The sequence below is a fragment of the Protopterus annectens genome, chromosome 3.part0 (assembly GCF_019279795.1).
Source record: "Protopterus annectens isolate FY-2018-M chromosome 3.part0, PAN1.0, whole genome shotgun sequence".
NCBI lineage: Eukaryota > Metazoa > Chordata > Ceratodontiformes > Protopteridae > Protopterus > Protopterus annectens.
The window spans coordinates 427494479-427509932 of record NC_056731.1 but is presented as its reverse complement, the minus strand read 5'-3'; the positions used below and the strand labels follow the sequence as shown (position 1 = coordinate 427509932).

The window sequence follows — 15454 nt, the reverse complement described above, 5'->3', positions numbered from 1 at the left end:
GGAGACATACCAAGCAAGCATTACACTTCGAAATGTTGCATTATAATTCTACATTATAAAAGGTTGCTGCAAAGACCTCCTTTAAATGTAGTTAGCATGATTTACATTAATGGCCACTGTGAGAGGCACTGCCAGCCATGCCAGGAGAAATATGGCAGTGGATTTGTAACATTTGCCAGCACAGCTAACTGGAATTTTGTAAATAATTTTATGTCATTTGTATATCAAACTGATTTGTACAGATGCTTGTGCTGAAAATGCATTTGTGAGGTCTGATTGTGTTAAAATGCATCAACAGCATGCCCTGCTGGAAGCAAAATAGATGTGCATGCATTATTGTAACTGTTTAAATACATGCACTGTAACAGCATATACTGGAAGTGAAGAGGTTAATCTTAATCCACCTGACTTTGCAAAATATTCTTGAAATTAAATTATTTTATGGGATAAGCCATGAAGGTGTTATCCCCACAGTTTTGAATGGAGCCGGAGATGCCACCTCTGTGTTATAGAACAGCTCCTGTAGGAAGAGTGAAATGGATTTATGGTTTTATGACTTACAGCAGCTGCACCACATCTAAACAGTGTTCTATCTGCGTGTATTGTAGCACATAGATGCTCACCCTACTAGCTTCTAGTGATGGGGGAAAAGTGGAAAACAGAGTCAGGTGACCAGATGTATGTGATGTTATTCTGTACAGAAATAATGTTTTAATATTACAGAAGACTGAAGTCTCAGCAGCATTCTCTATTCTGTCTTGGATCTGACAACAAGGCCTACTCACCCATCTCACCTTGCTCTATTCAGTAAGTAGAAACAGTAATTCTTTTAGTCAATCAAGAATAGATGGTGAGATTAGCTAAATACTGTTTTTCTATAACTGTATGAAACTTTCCATTGGTGTTATTTTTAATATTCCCTGTGACTAAAACTTTGGTGTTTGCTGTAAATAGATAATTAGTATTTTCATATTCTTTTATTATTTTTTATTAAATATATTTAAACTTTTGATTGTGGCTGGTTCTTTTTAGAAAAATATATATGTTTCGAGAGCATTTGCATTTATTTATTTGGTGATAACTCTGGACACTCCTGAAAGCCTGGCTGTTTAGTCAACATTACCATTTGTATTAATATTAATTTCACTCAGTATAACTGAGAACCCTTGTAAGAGCCTTAAAGTAGCTGGCAGGGGTTCTGGAAGCAGTGATAACTCCCTTATAGGCTGTACAGAAGGGGGCACAGCAGGAGAATCTGTGCTAGCCTTTCCAAGGTGTGTGTGTGTGTGTGTGTGTGTGTGTGTGTGTGTGTGTGTGTGTGTGTGTGTGTGTGTGTGTGTGTTTGTGTATATGTTTGCAAATCAAGTCTCAAAGAGTGTGTGTGTCAGCTGCTTGGAGGCGGGACACAAAGCACTGATTTCACAATGGGGGTGTAGTAGGACTTAGCTTGGAACCTCAGTTAAGGACAGGACTCGACTCTATGCTGTGCCAGTAGGAAGTATTACTGAGGATGTGGAGAGATATAGAGAGGAACCAGCACCCAGACTGAGTGTGCTCCCTGAGTTCTCTTAAGGGAAATTGTGCTTGATGCAGAGAGGTCTGCATATGGAAATACTGAGTGTGTCCTTATGTATTCCAAGTGCACATCCCTCTCCAGTGTCAGTGGTGAGGATTCAGGCTCCTTAATTACTGGCCCAGAGTGGGGATGTCACACTCACCGCCACCTCCATTCACATTGAAACACCACACAGTAGCTTACATGTATTTTCTATGCTGTGCTTCCCAAATAACTACTAGCAGCAAGAATAGTCTCAAACATTAATTACAAAAGAAACAAACTGCAGTACTGTCCACTTACAATACCATTGGTGGAGATGTTACCTAACCTCTGCTTCCCCTACATGAACATCATTAGAGCTGCAGCATCACAGGTCAGCATATCAATGCCTTCAATATTCCCTTGACATCTACTTTCTTGAATGCACCCTCATATCGACCCAATAGGTGAGCCATGAGCTAACCATGCAGGATAAAGAAAAATATAATGTTCTCCTTTATTAACCATACAGTCACTCTATCTGGGTAGTATCAGAAACTGCCATAGTCTCCCAAATCTCCTCAGAAAATGCTGTCACATTCACAAAGATTAAAACAGTAGCCCGGCAATCAAACTTGCAATATCATTTCTGAATCATAAGTAGTGCAACATGTAGCTACAAAGTAGTGCAATGTGTCCATTCATGCAGGTCACCATTAAGAGCCTGTGGACATGAGATGTCAATGAGGAGCTTAGATAAGAAGCAAAGCTTTAAGTCATAGATGAACTGCAGCAAATACAGTGATTCACAAATATTCATGCTACTTGATCTAACTTGATCTGTGTCACAAGAAGAGGTATTCATTTGCACTGATGTAGAGGAGCCCCACCAATTTATATGCTACATCATGCAGATTTGGGAAACCATATAAATATTTGGGCAGCAGCATTAGGAGGAATAGTAGCACTTTCTGGACCCATAGGCAGCTTAGCATGCAGCAAGCATATCAACGGTTAAAAAAACTTAAATTATGATGGAGTCACAACATTTTTTGCTTGGGCCCATAGAGACATTTCCCAGTATTTTGCAAGTGTGTGTGCATGGTAAACTGTTTTTGTCTACCGTTCTAAGGATATGCACCCTTGAACAAGAATTTATATTACATAAGGCTGGAAATATGACAGTGTATATTGCATGTAAGGTGTACTGACTACAAGGCAGCCTGGGATATCAGGATAACCTTATTATATATGTATCTGTCACCAATTATGTTGATGGTATGGCCTGTGTAATCTAAAGATGGACTCTGGTGGTAGATACAACATTTCTATGTAATCTTTTTGATGGACTTTGGTGGTGGGTATAGCATTCCTACATAACTGTCATGATGGACGTTAATAGTGAGTACAACATTCTTATGTAATCTTTATGACAGACTTTGGTAGTGGGTACAATATTCTCATGTAATCTTTATGATGGACTTTGGTGGTGGGTACAACATTCCTATGCCTACATGTGTATAGTCTCTATTGTACTAGGGTAGGGCTGTGTCAGAGTGTTTCTTGAGTTTTCCCTAAAATTGGCAGCAGGGATATCTGCCTTATGGTATTACTGTCTCTTGGTCTTAAAGTGAGTGAGTCCTCTGTGGAGCACATTGGTGGAGTAGAGGGATAAACTCTGACTATGGCCCAGGTGACTCAAAGTCTGAATAGCTGATCTGGCACTTGATGCTGAGAGGTAGGGAGGGTGAGTGAACCAATCCTGGAGGGAGGGAGCAGAAGGATGGTCTGTTGTTGAGCTCTGGTTTAGGTTGGTTCTCAGAAAGAAATGCTTGGGCTGGGAAGCCTGGAGAAGCAGATGAGGCATTGCCCATGTGCTTGAGTCAATACTCAACTGTCTGCTCATCCATACTTTCCACATCATACTGAGGTAAGTTAGGGCTGTGTAAAAGACTCTGAGCTGCTTAGCATGTTGCAAGCTGCCATTGGTAGAAGGGGATGGCTGATGATTCTGCTACGGGGGAAAGCCCTCAGTCTCTGTTCTAGGGAAAGTAAAAATGACTCCACCCTCCCCTTCAAGCAGGCATGCTGATAAGGGGGGGTGGCAAATTCTATAGCGATAGAGTAGTCAGTCTCAGGGGTAGGGCACTAACAGAGTCAGAGTATTTTTTTTGTGTACACTCAGAAGGGAGATGTAGACTCTGGCCTCTGGATGGATTTATCCCCACACATCCTGTGGAATAATGTACCAGTTTGCTAACACATAAAGCTGTTATCTGTACAACAGCATTGCACATATAGACTGTAGGCTAATCCTGTTTTGTCTCATTATAAAAACATCAGGTATCCAACTAAATCAGAATGGTGGCATGTTTAGGTTGGGACTGTATAGTTTGTCCTCCATGGACACCCTTAGCATGCATGCTACAAAGACACAGTGTAGCACAGATATTTATGCTCATGCCAATGTGAATTTTTTCATGGATTCACAGAGTACATACCCAGGGTGATTGTGTAGAAGACCTATCATGCAGTACACTACCCTCAGCTATGGTTTACCTTCATATTGTTGAAAACACATCCTATAAATGTGCAGAAACACAAACCATTTCCGTGAATTCTCTCCCACTGACTTCTCTAAATTTTGAAAAACAGCGAATGTCAACATTTCTGACCACTCTACAGCCGAAACAAGTGCTACCATGGGTCAAAAAGGGGGAGAGATTTTGTTATTTGGAACACTGGCATTTGCGGTTTTGAAAAGTTGCACTTTGCAGTTTGTAGAAGCTGTTTTGGGGATGCGGCTGTCGGAATTATGAAGGTAAATCCCTCGGCTACATCTGGAAGTATGTGACACTCTGGACGTGGAGTCCAGAGTCACAATACTGATTAATCTTATGAAGTCTAAAGTGACACATACTACTTCCATCTAGACCTCCATGCAGAGGAATGCCAGTGACACCATAACCACTCACACTAATGGTTTTGTCCAAGGTGAGTGTAGGGTATGTAACCAAGATGGCTGCGCAGAAGAGCCATCACAGAATACACAGTCCTCATCTGTACTTGGAAGTATGTGAGGTGAGATGACACAAAACTTGCATTGGCATCATGCCTCTGAAGCAGATTCCATTCCGGTTGTGGTTCTGCAGTCATACAATATCACTGTCAGTAGAGGCTGTCAGTAGTAGTACAAAAAAATCAGCAGATTGTCCCTAGGTCATGGTGACTTAGTGGTTCCCACCCCATATTGCAAAAGGAAACTTACCCTGATGTAGTGCAGGCATCAACATGAGACACCTGTCATGACCTCCTTTGACATGCTCCCTTCGCTCAACGTATGCAGAGAGCCATGTATCAATGTGGCTGTAGTCACCTATGCACTTGATGATTACTGTGACCCACCTCACCATCCCTCCTGTGTAGTGTAGGTGGGAATGTCTGTTGCACTGTGTGGCCTGACAATTCACTGACAAGCATAGCCTGATATTAACAATGCACTCAACTATACCTTTCAACCTATTGAAAATAACAGCAAAGGTCCTTGAAAAGACAGAACATCCAGTCAAAAATCTGGACCTCTAGTTAACATAAAAATTTGAATAAAAATAACACATAACTCCTTGCTTTCAGTGGGAATGTAGGATACTGCTCAGAAACACGTTTAAAATGCAGAGTGACAAAAATGAAGGAAAAATAAAAGCATTTTTTCAAAGAGATAGTGTGAAATCTGTAGACTTTAATGAACTGTACTTCCAAATTCTAACACACAACGACATTTTTTTCTGCCTTAGAAAAAGGGAAATATAAAATGTGTGTCCTCTTTCTTTAAATTATTGGTGCCACTAATAAGTTGGCCATTTAATGTGGTTTTCTGTGTACTTGAAAGCTCCAAAATTCACATGAGATGAGGGGGATTCAGAAAATTATGTCAAGGGGTGAATCAAGCCTAAAACTAGGGACATACCTCCAAAAACAAAGACATCCTGTATGGGGGAAATCAGACCTAAAACAGGAAAAGTTGAGAGGTCTGCATGCATTATATTTGTTCTGCAAGATGATTTTACAATGTTAATATGTGCTCATCATAGCCCATGGGGTATTATGCCCACCAGTCTTTCTGAGATGGTTGGGATGCTACTGGTTGCTGCTATTCCACCTCACTCTCATTGCTCTTTCCCTGTTAGCTGTATGTGTGTGTGTTTGTGCGTGTGTGTGTGTGTGTGTGTGTGTGTGTGTGTGTGTGTGTGTTTGTGTGTGTGTTTGTATGTGTGTGCGCGTGTGTGTGTCTGTGTGCGTCTTTGTGTGTGCATGCGTGCGTGTGTTTGTGTGCATGTGCGTTTGCGTGCGTCTGTCTGTGTGTGTGTGTGTGTGTGTGTGTGTGTGTGTGTGTGTGTGTGTGTGTGTGTGTGTGTGTGTGTGTGTGTGTGGCTTGATTATAATGATATCCAGGGGCTGTCCAACCCATTTTTTCACCAGCATATAATGTAGACTGTAGAATGTAATATGCTAGAAACATCCTGCAAGCTGAGGCAGGTTCATAGAGGAGTGGCCTCCCCCACTTACATATCATACAGTGGAATGTAACCAATCAATGGCAGTTCTCCAATCAGGGGAACACCACATGGAGAGGAGGTGCCTGAGGCCAGAGAGGAATGAATAGAGGGCGAATGTAACCAACTTAATGAATGCATCACTGGATGTTTCTAACAATTCAATGAATCAAGACACTAAATACAAATTACACCATGCTCTATAATCAAAAACACTGAATGGTTTTGTGAATGTTTGTTTGAAAAAGGTGTTGGGCAAGACAATATAAATGTATATAAGAAATAACTCAAGCTTGTCTTGAAGAATAATTATATTATTTTTGGCAATAACATCTATTTACAAGTGAATGGTATATTTATTTTATGGAATTGCGAAGAGCAAGAAATTGATGGATTAATTGAATATATTAATAGTACTACCAGCTTTCTGAAGTTTACCCACCAGTGTCACAATACTAATATTGCATATTTGGATGTTTGGCTTAGCAAGAACAGTAATAACAAATGCTTCATTTATAAAATTTATCAGAAAGTGAATTACTTATTCAACAGTTTACACCATTTTATGAGTGCCCACCCATGTTCACAGAAAAGGCAGTGGTAAAGGGCCAGTATGTATAGGCTGCACACATGTTTACTACTAAGGAGGACTTTTGGATGAATGTACTGTTCTGAAGGAGATGTTCTCAAAACAGGGTTATTCCTCTATTTTATCAACAAAATCATGGTGGAAGTCCTCAATAATCATGAAAGGAAATCTTATATGCCAATACTAGGTAATTCAAATTATGAACCGTGTTGGCAAACTTATATTGACACATATACATTAATAACCACCACTGATATGAATACATCAGTGACTACCATGGATTAGTGATCAGCAGTATGGTTTCATCCCAGGAAAGAGCACTACAGATGCAATATTTGCTCTGAGAGTGTTGTTGGAGAAATACAGAGAAGATCAGAAGGAGTTGCACTGTGTCTTTGTGGACTTAGAGAAAGCATATGACAGGGTGCCTATAGAGGAGTTGTGGTATTGTATGAGGAAGTCGGGAGTGGCAGAGAAGTATGTAAGAGTTGTACAGAATATATACAAGGGTAGTGTGACATTGGTGAGGACTGCGGTGGGAGTGACAGATACGCTTAAGGTGGAGGTCGGATTACATCAAGGATCAGCACTGAGCCCTTTCTTATTTGCAGTGGTGATGGACAGATTGACAGATGAAATTAGATAGGAGGCCCCATGGACTATGATGTTTGCAGATAACATTGTGATATGTACTGAGAGTAGGGACCAGGTTGAGGAGACCCCGGAGAGGTGGAGATATGCTTTAGAGAAGAGAGGAATGAAGGTCAGCAGGGCTAAAACAGAATATATGTGTGTAAATGAGAGGGAGGGTAGAGGAATGGTTAGGATGCAGGGAGTAGAGTTGGTAAAGGCGAATGAGTTTAAGTACTTGGGATCAACAGTTCAGAGTAATGGTGAGTTTGGAAGAGAGGTGAAGAAGAGAGTACAGGCAGGGTGGAATGGGTGGAGAAGAGTGTCAGGAGTGATTTGTGACAGACGGGTACCAGTAAGAGTGAAAGGGAAGGTCTACAAAAGGGTAGTGAGGCCAGCTATGTTATATGGGTTGGAGATGGTAGCATTGACGAAAAGGCAGGAGTCAGAGCTGGATGTGGCAGAGTTAAAGATGTTAAGATTTGCACTGGGTGTGACTAGGATGGACAGGATTAGGAATCAGTATATTAGAGGGTCAGCTCAGGTTGGACAGTTTGGAGACAAAGCAAGAGAGGTGAGATTGTGTTGGTTTGGACATGTGCTGAGGAGGGATGCTGGGTATATTGGGAAAAGGATGCTAAGGATGGAGCTGCCAGGTAAGAGGAAAAGAGGAAGGCCTAAGATAAGGTTTATGGATGTGGTGAGAGAGGACATGAAGGCAGTTGGTGTGAAAGAGCATGATGCAGAGGACAGGAAGAAATGGAAATAGATGATCCACTGTGGCGACCCCTAACAGGAACAGCCGAAAGAAGATGATGAGTGACTACCATGGATGTAATAATAGTAATAACTATAGAAGTGCATTTATGACATCATTTACGAGTGACAGTTATTTTGTCATAGATATTTTAAAAAAGAATTGGAATATTCTAATAAATGATGGTAGTATCCATGACGATGTTGGTTTGACATCTAGTGTTTTTTTTTTTCAGAAAAGGCACTAACTTGAAAAATATTTTTGAGAAAAAACAGGCTCCACTGAAACCAAACCAAGGTATGATGAAATAATGTGGGAGCTGTCCTTACTGCAAGTGTATCTTAGAAGGAAGAGTATTTACAATTAACAATGTTAATTTCAAACCAAGAGACTATTTCTACTGTTATTCTAGTAGGGTGGTCTAGTGTGCTTCATGTTTCAACTACTCTGGTTTTTATATTGGAAAGGAAAGACAGAGCGAAGATTTTGGGACAGAATTTATAAGCATGCACATGACATTAGAATTAAGAAACGAACAAGCGCCCTCTCAAAACACTGTATGGAATATCTGGGCCACGCTTTTATGTTCTTTATTTTGGATCAAACTGAAATTGGTGAAAGAAATTGGCCATGGACATTACATCTGGAAAAAGTGAGACTTAATGCGATGAACTAGCCTGAATTAAATGAACAATTATCGATTGCTTGTTTGTTAAAAGTTAAAATGCTTGAAAGATGAGTCGGTTTATTGAAAAAATCTTTAAATGTAGGTTTTACGAATATATCAATATCTTTTTTTAAGGTATTCAATTGCCATTTTTTGATTCGTCACCTTATCTTTCATGGTCTCAGTGATAGGCCCTTTCAGATCATAAAATCCATAAATATGCAGTAACTTTTTAACCAATCACCCACAATTTTGATGATTGGTGTTTTTAGATATGGTAATTCTTGAGGCTTGGCAATCATGTGACTATCTTTGCATTCCTGATTTGTCCATTTAAAAGGTTTGAAAAAAGAACCAATTATCTGATGAAGTTTTTGAGTGTGAAGACGAACACACATCGAACTTTGTTATATGTGATGTTATCATTCTTTTACCACTTTTAAATACTTTTACAAATAAAGCCCATCTTTTTAGTATTTCCTGATGTGATCTGACCATTTTTTTGTTTTTTTTTTTCATGACAGCACAAGTAGGCCAATGTTACCAGTATGTGCATGTGCAGTAATATTCTGGAGCTCAACCATGCTGTGTTAGTTCCAGGTGGGCAGCAAAAATCAGGGCTTCCGTGGGTATTAGACATCATCTGAAGCAGATAATGTGTGTGTGTGTGTGTGTGTGTGTGTGTGTGTGTGTGTGTGTGTGTGTGTGTGTGTGTGTGTGTGTGTGTGTGTGTGTGTGTGTGTGTGTGTGTGTGTGTGTGTGTGTGTGTGTGTGTGTGTGTGTGTGTGTGTGTGTGTGTGTGCACAAGACAGAGCATGGAAGGGTTAATATATCTGGACACAATGCTAATGGTGACATATACATTAACATTAGTTACAGTGCCTACATTCACCAACTAGATTGCCCAATGAAATGACAGTATACAAAAATTCGTAGCATAGGTAAAATGTGTGACATATGTAAGTATCATGCAAACTGCTTCTGTGCTATGTGGGCGCAGTGGTTCTCAGCTGATATGTATCACATACAGAGCCACTTCTGGATATGGCACCCCCCCTCACCTCAGCTTTAAGTTGAGGGCCCTAAAATAAGTTCTTTCATACTTGATGACCAAAAGAATATGTTTGACTTGTGACAGAATTTACCAGAGAGAAGCACTGAAGCACTTCAGCCCTGACCGCAAATGCAGAACCAGCATTTATAATGCGAGTACTGTACTTCCAACCAATTGACATTGGTGGATTTCTCCCCCTAACACTTTCCACCTGTGGTGGCTAGTTCCTTTGCCCTACCCTACCTATGTCTCTAATATCACACTACTAGGCAGTTCTGGAAATGGTAGCCCTTCCAGATCACAAATCTGTGAGACTGTGGGCCAAACGGGGCCTTTATTGCAAAATAACTGTAGCCTATTGCATCCATTAATCCAGGGAGGTGAGCAGTGTTGTAGAGGGCATCCATGGTGTTAGCACTCTCTCCTGTACTGTACTAGAAAATCATACATCCTTCACATGCAGAAGTTTTATGCTGGGGAACTTGCCGAGTGTAGTAGAGGCAGAAGCCTTTGAAGTACTCCACATTTCTTCTTGTTTTTCTCTGAAAGGTTCTTCGAGCTTGAAAAGACGTAACTATGCATACTTTGGTTTTTACAGATGTTAAAACACCACACATTTGTAGGGATTTTGTGTGTAGATGTCATGCCATCCAATGCCTATACAAGGTCCCGATCTATTCTGAAGTGATCAATAATCTCCTCATTGTTGAAAATGCCATCTACTGACAATACTGTTTCCTTTCATGCCAGATTTTACCTCATGCAAATTGATGGGAAACAGTGGCACTAAATGCTAATGAATGGTGCTGTGAGAATGATGTTGGTAACCCTAGTATTCATGCTGTCTGCAGTTCTGATATTTTCAGTATGTTTTACGTTCTCATGACCAGGTGCACACTGCTGTTTTTTTTTCCGCATACAACTCTGTAACTCTGAATCATGGCTATGTTTATTTTGCATGCCTTTGCATATCATTAGGGCCTTATTTCTCTGCCTGGTTTTATTTGAATGTCATTATGTAGTCATTTGCGTATATCTTCAGCAGCACATTTGCGTTTCCTGCATTTTTGATCAATGTCACACTATTAACAGCTACCAGACTGAGTGTGGCCGATTCCTGTGAAACTGCAGGTAGCTTACTATGCATCTGGTTGATGGTTCATTCATACCTGGATGAACTGGAGACACTCCCCATTCAGCCCAACACAATATTCATTGAGGACATTAACTACCCAAAAATTAACTTGGAATCATACATGACCTCAAACTTGCAGGCCCAGAGAGTCATGGACTTTATTAACACAAACTCACTGGAACAGCTATTCGAACACCCATCAGGGTGAACATATCCTGGACCATGTCCTCACAAATATGGGGGAATGATGCACTCCCCCTTGTGTAAAGTCATATTGATCAGGTTGGACCACAAAGTCATCCCCTTTGAAATAAGTATTAAGCCTAGGATAACAACTAAACTCAGAACATTTAAAAAATATTCCAAGGCTAACTCTCTCCTGCTAAGTGACAGTCTAACAACATTCCAAACCACCAAACCCTGAAAACACAGCTGCCTATGCGGGACTGTTTACAGAAACCCTGTATAATCATGTAAATAGTTGCATGGAAGCAGCTATACCTACCATAAATAAACACATAACAATCTCCAAAAACATGCCAATCTGTTGGAATCCCAGTAGAAATAAGTTATATTACAAAAATGATGAAAATCACGTTCAAAAACAGGAAGGGCACTCCCCAGCAAGGTTAAAAACCTACTCATTAATCCAAACATGCAACGCAGAGGACTAATCAAGTCCATCAAAGCCAATTGTGCGATAAAAATAACCTCTTAAGCTATGGACAACCATAAAACTTTCTTCAGTTATGTCCATAATCTTAGAGGCAGCACCCAACAATGCATAGAAATAAGAGAGAATGGACTATATGTCATCAGGGGATATAGCAAATCTGCTTGCCCATAAATTTAGCTCCAATTTTATCCCCCTATCACCCCCTACTCACCCCTCCAGGATATACCCTCCTCTACCTATCAATAGGGAGCAGGTCTTCCTCACTGTGTTATCTATGACCAATAACATTGATTCAATGGGCCCTGAACATATTCCAGGATGCCTCCTGAAAAGCATTAAGCATGACCTGTCAGGCCTGTTAGAATCTCTATTTAATTATAGCTTCAACACAGGATTTGTGGCAAGCAAATGGAAGACTGCAATAGTTACCCCTCTACAAAAAAAAGGTGCTGGGGGGGATTCCATGGACCCAGGCAACTACAGACCCATAAGTCTGACTAGTCTCATAAGCAAGGCCATGGAAAGAATTATCATAGATCTGACAAAACAATGACAAAAAAAACCTACACTCAGCTGTACCCAGTTTAGTTTTCCCAAAGGCAGATCATGCCTATTTAACTAGCTGGACTTCTTTGAGAAGGTCACTAAACTATGGTCAAGGGTAAAACAGTACACACTGCCTACTTCAGCCTGGCCAAGGCATTCAACAGAATACCTCATTTGCACATTGTAGATAAACTTACAAAATTAGGCATAAATCCATTTCACCTGATGGATAGCCAGCTGGCTCACTGATAGGAAACAAGTAGTTAGGATAGGGAATTCATGTCAGCAAAGAGGTCAGTCACAAGCAGAATCTCACAGGGACCAGAGCTGTGGCCTCTTCCTTTTGGTATCTACTTCTCTGAAGTCAAGGAAAACATCAAGGGTCTCTGGCTGAGCAAGTGTGCAGATGATTGCAAACAAGGCAAGATCATTGAATCCCCTAAAGTCACAGATACACTTCAAGAGAGCCTGATGCAGATAAAAAACTGGTGCCAGAGCCATGACTAAAACCCCTTAGAAAGACAGCTACCCCTGGAAATTATCATATTGATAATACTCCCCTAAAAGTAGACCCAGAAGTCATGGATCTGGGAACTCTCGTTGACAGTAATATGACCTTTCTTCACCATGTGTCTACTGTGGTGATATAATTATTTTGCATTGCACAACTTGTAAGTAAGCGCAAAGCATCCAGATCCAAAGAGGTCATTGTTCCATTGTACTTAGCTCTCATCAGACCCATCATTAAGTACAATGCACCCGTCATCATGTACCTGCAGGTACAGGCACTTGCAGCAGCTTGAGAGAACACAAGAGATTCCAGGCCAAAAAAGAATACAGGGAGTAAACAAGTCCTATGCAGACAGTTTCAAAGCCGTATCCTTGTACTTGGTCTCATAAAGACTGCTGGGTGTTGATCAATACCTAGCCTACAAGGCATCTTTTGATCCTTCACTGATGGAATTCTTGCACATTTGCAAAACAAATAGCATCAGAATTACCAGATCTAAGGACTTAAACCTTGTCTGTGACATAAACAAGCCATGAGGGAAGGACAGGTCAATGTTTCAAAGATTACACCTTCTCTGCAACAGGCTTCCCATCCATGTGAAATAAAGCTCGTACCTAACCCTATCCTATTGTAACTTGAAACAGTAGATGGAAAATCACAGGAAGGAAGGGATTGGTGTAACGGTTAAGGTGTTTACCTCACCAAAACATAGTTCAGGGTTTGATTCTCACCTTTGAAGGAAATTAGCTAAGCTTAAAATGGCTGATAAGGGCAGTTAGCCTAGTACTTATCTATGAACCATAAACACATTTATCCTGGTTAGACACCTGTGTCCCTAATGGACCAGAACAGCTTGTGAACATTTGATGTGTACTATAAAATTCCTTGAGGTATTCCCATGCCAATAATATTTTGGTAACTTTGGGATAAGCTTGTCTAGGTTTAAAATGGCTCTTGGGCAGATAGGCTTATAACAAGCTTTGAACCTGTGAACTTATGAAATCTGGCCCAAAGTCCAGGAAGCAGTGAGAACTGCTGAGTGTTTCTGTGATGAGTGAGGTGAACTGTAGCCAACAGAATGTGGAGAGCTATTAGGTTTTTTGCAGATACAATTCATGAAACCTGTTTTCAGAGTAAACACAGTTTTACATATCTCATTGAAACTCATCTGAAATAAACGGCATGTGTTTCTACAACAAAATGAAGCAGCATAAATGTAGTAAAACATCTACTCCATTCAGGAAAGGGTGGAAACAGAAGATGTGATAATAACTTTCAGGCACCTTAAATGAAACAAAAAGGTTCAAAATTGGAGCATTTTAAAGAAATAGCTACTCAAAAATAAAAGAATACAATTTAAATTTAAAACAAATGCTGAGTGTTTAAGGGTGACAAAAACAGAAAATAAAAAAGATCCAGTGCTTTGTTTTGTGGGCTTTACCCTACACCCTTAAAGTAGATATATTATCTGTAAATACAAAGGGCCTATGGGTAGATTATACTTGGTTCAGTGAGTTTTCACCAAACCACACAAAATCTTTTGACACTGATATTCATAAACCAGTCTTTCAAAATCTGGAAGTACAATTTAAGTACAGAGTAGAATAAGCTGTCAAAGAAAAAATATGCTTAAAGTTATAGACAAAATATGAAACTGAGTGGCTTGTGGAACTGAAATGAAGTATTTATTTACTAAAGGGTTGTGTATATTTGGGGTTTTCAGTAAAGGAAAAACAAGATACAATGTTATCTTAAAAGTAAAGCAAAGGGGAGCCTTGTACAATGATTTAAGCTGGGCAAGTAACATTAAAAGGTGAGGCAAGAACTCCTCTTCTAAAATGTCCACCTTTTTCCACAAACTTACTTCTGAGTTCTATTGTAATATAATTTTCCTACAGAATCTAAAACAAAAATTCTATTATAGCATCTGCTCATCACAAGAATATGAATACAAAGATTTTGCTACTACAACTATTTTATTTTAATTGTATTTTTATTTTTATCTGCATTCATTCCTTAACCAAGTAAGTTTGCAATGCAAGTGCTTCTTGTGAGCAGTGAGCTGGGTTTATTGTTTGGTTAATAATACTGAAAGGTAATAAAGATTCCAGGTTTTGGCTGAAGGAATTAAAGACAGCACTATGACAGCTCATTATCATCTCACGAGAATTAATATCAGGCTAGAAGTATAGTCATTCTAACACCACAGTGTTAACAACATTTAAAAATGAATGCCAAAGCCTTCTGTTTGCTATTTGGCAGTTTTTATCAGCTATGCTACCGAGTCCAGATACATTTTTCCACTTTGTTTCCACTGGTGCACTTTGTGCCTTTACACTGAGTACTTCATACATGCATTTTGAAATCAGTTACTTTCTACATATGTGAAATACTTACCACAGCTTTTGTAATAAAGTTCCAGTTCTTCTGTATTACATATTGTATGAGTTGGCCATTCCAAGGTGCCTTTGCTTTGATATAGTATTGTTAGGATAAAAAGTTCATAGAAAATTATCTTCATTCTGTGTGCTGTACTGTCTTACGCCAAGTGCAGGGACGATACATTAGCTCCTATCTCTGAAAGTGATTGAGCATGTGCGTCTGTGCGTGTAGAGGTTAATGCAGTGTAAAACTGAAACAGGAAGTATTTGCAGTAAAATTTTTTTTTTTTTTTTTTTTTTATTGTTTTGTGTTCACATGATGTTTCCACAGCTATATTGGATAACATTACTCAAGCTCTGTTTGAACATGCTAATAAACTATCTTGAAGTGTGTTCACAAATTGGGTACTTCTAACAT

The 15454-nt window shown here is 39.7% G+C and overlaps 1 protein-coding gene across 1 annotated transcript in view; it reads right to left on the bottom strand.

The window, feature by feature from the left end:
* The window catches only part of LY86 (lymphocyte antigen 86), a 669137-nt gene extending 653884 nt beyond the window's left edge, over positions 1–15253 (bottom strand). The window contains exon 1 of the mRNA XM_044064862.1: positions 15053–15253. Coding sequence (XP_043920797.1) covers positions 15053–15176 — 124 coding nt within the window. The 5' untranslated portion in view covers positions 15177–15253. The remainder of the gene's footprint in view (positions 1–15052) is intronic.
* Positions 15254–15454: the final 201 nt, after the last annotated feature.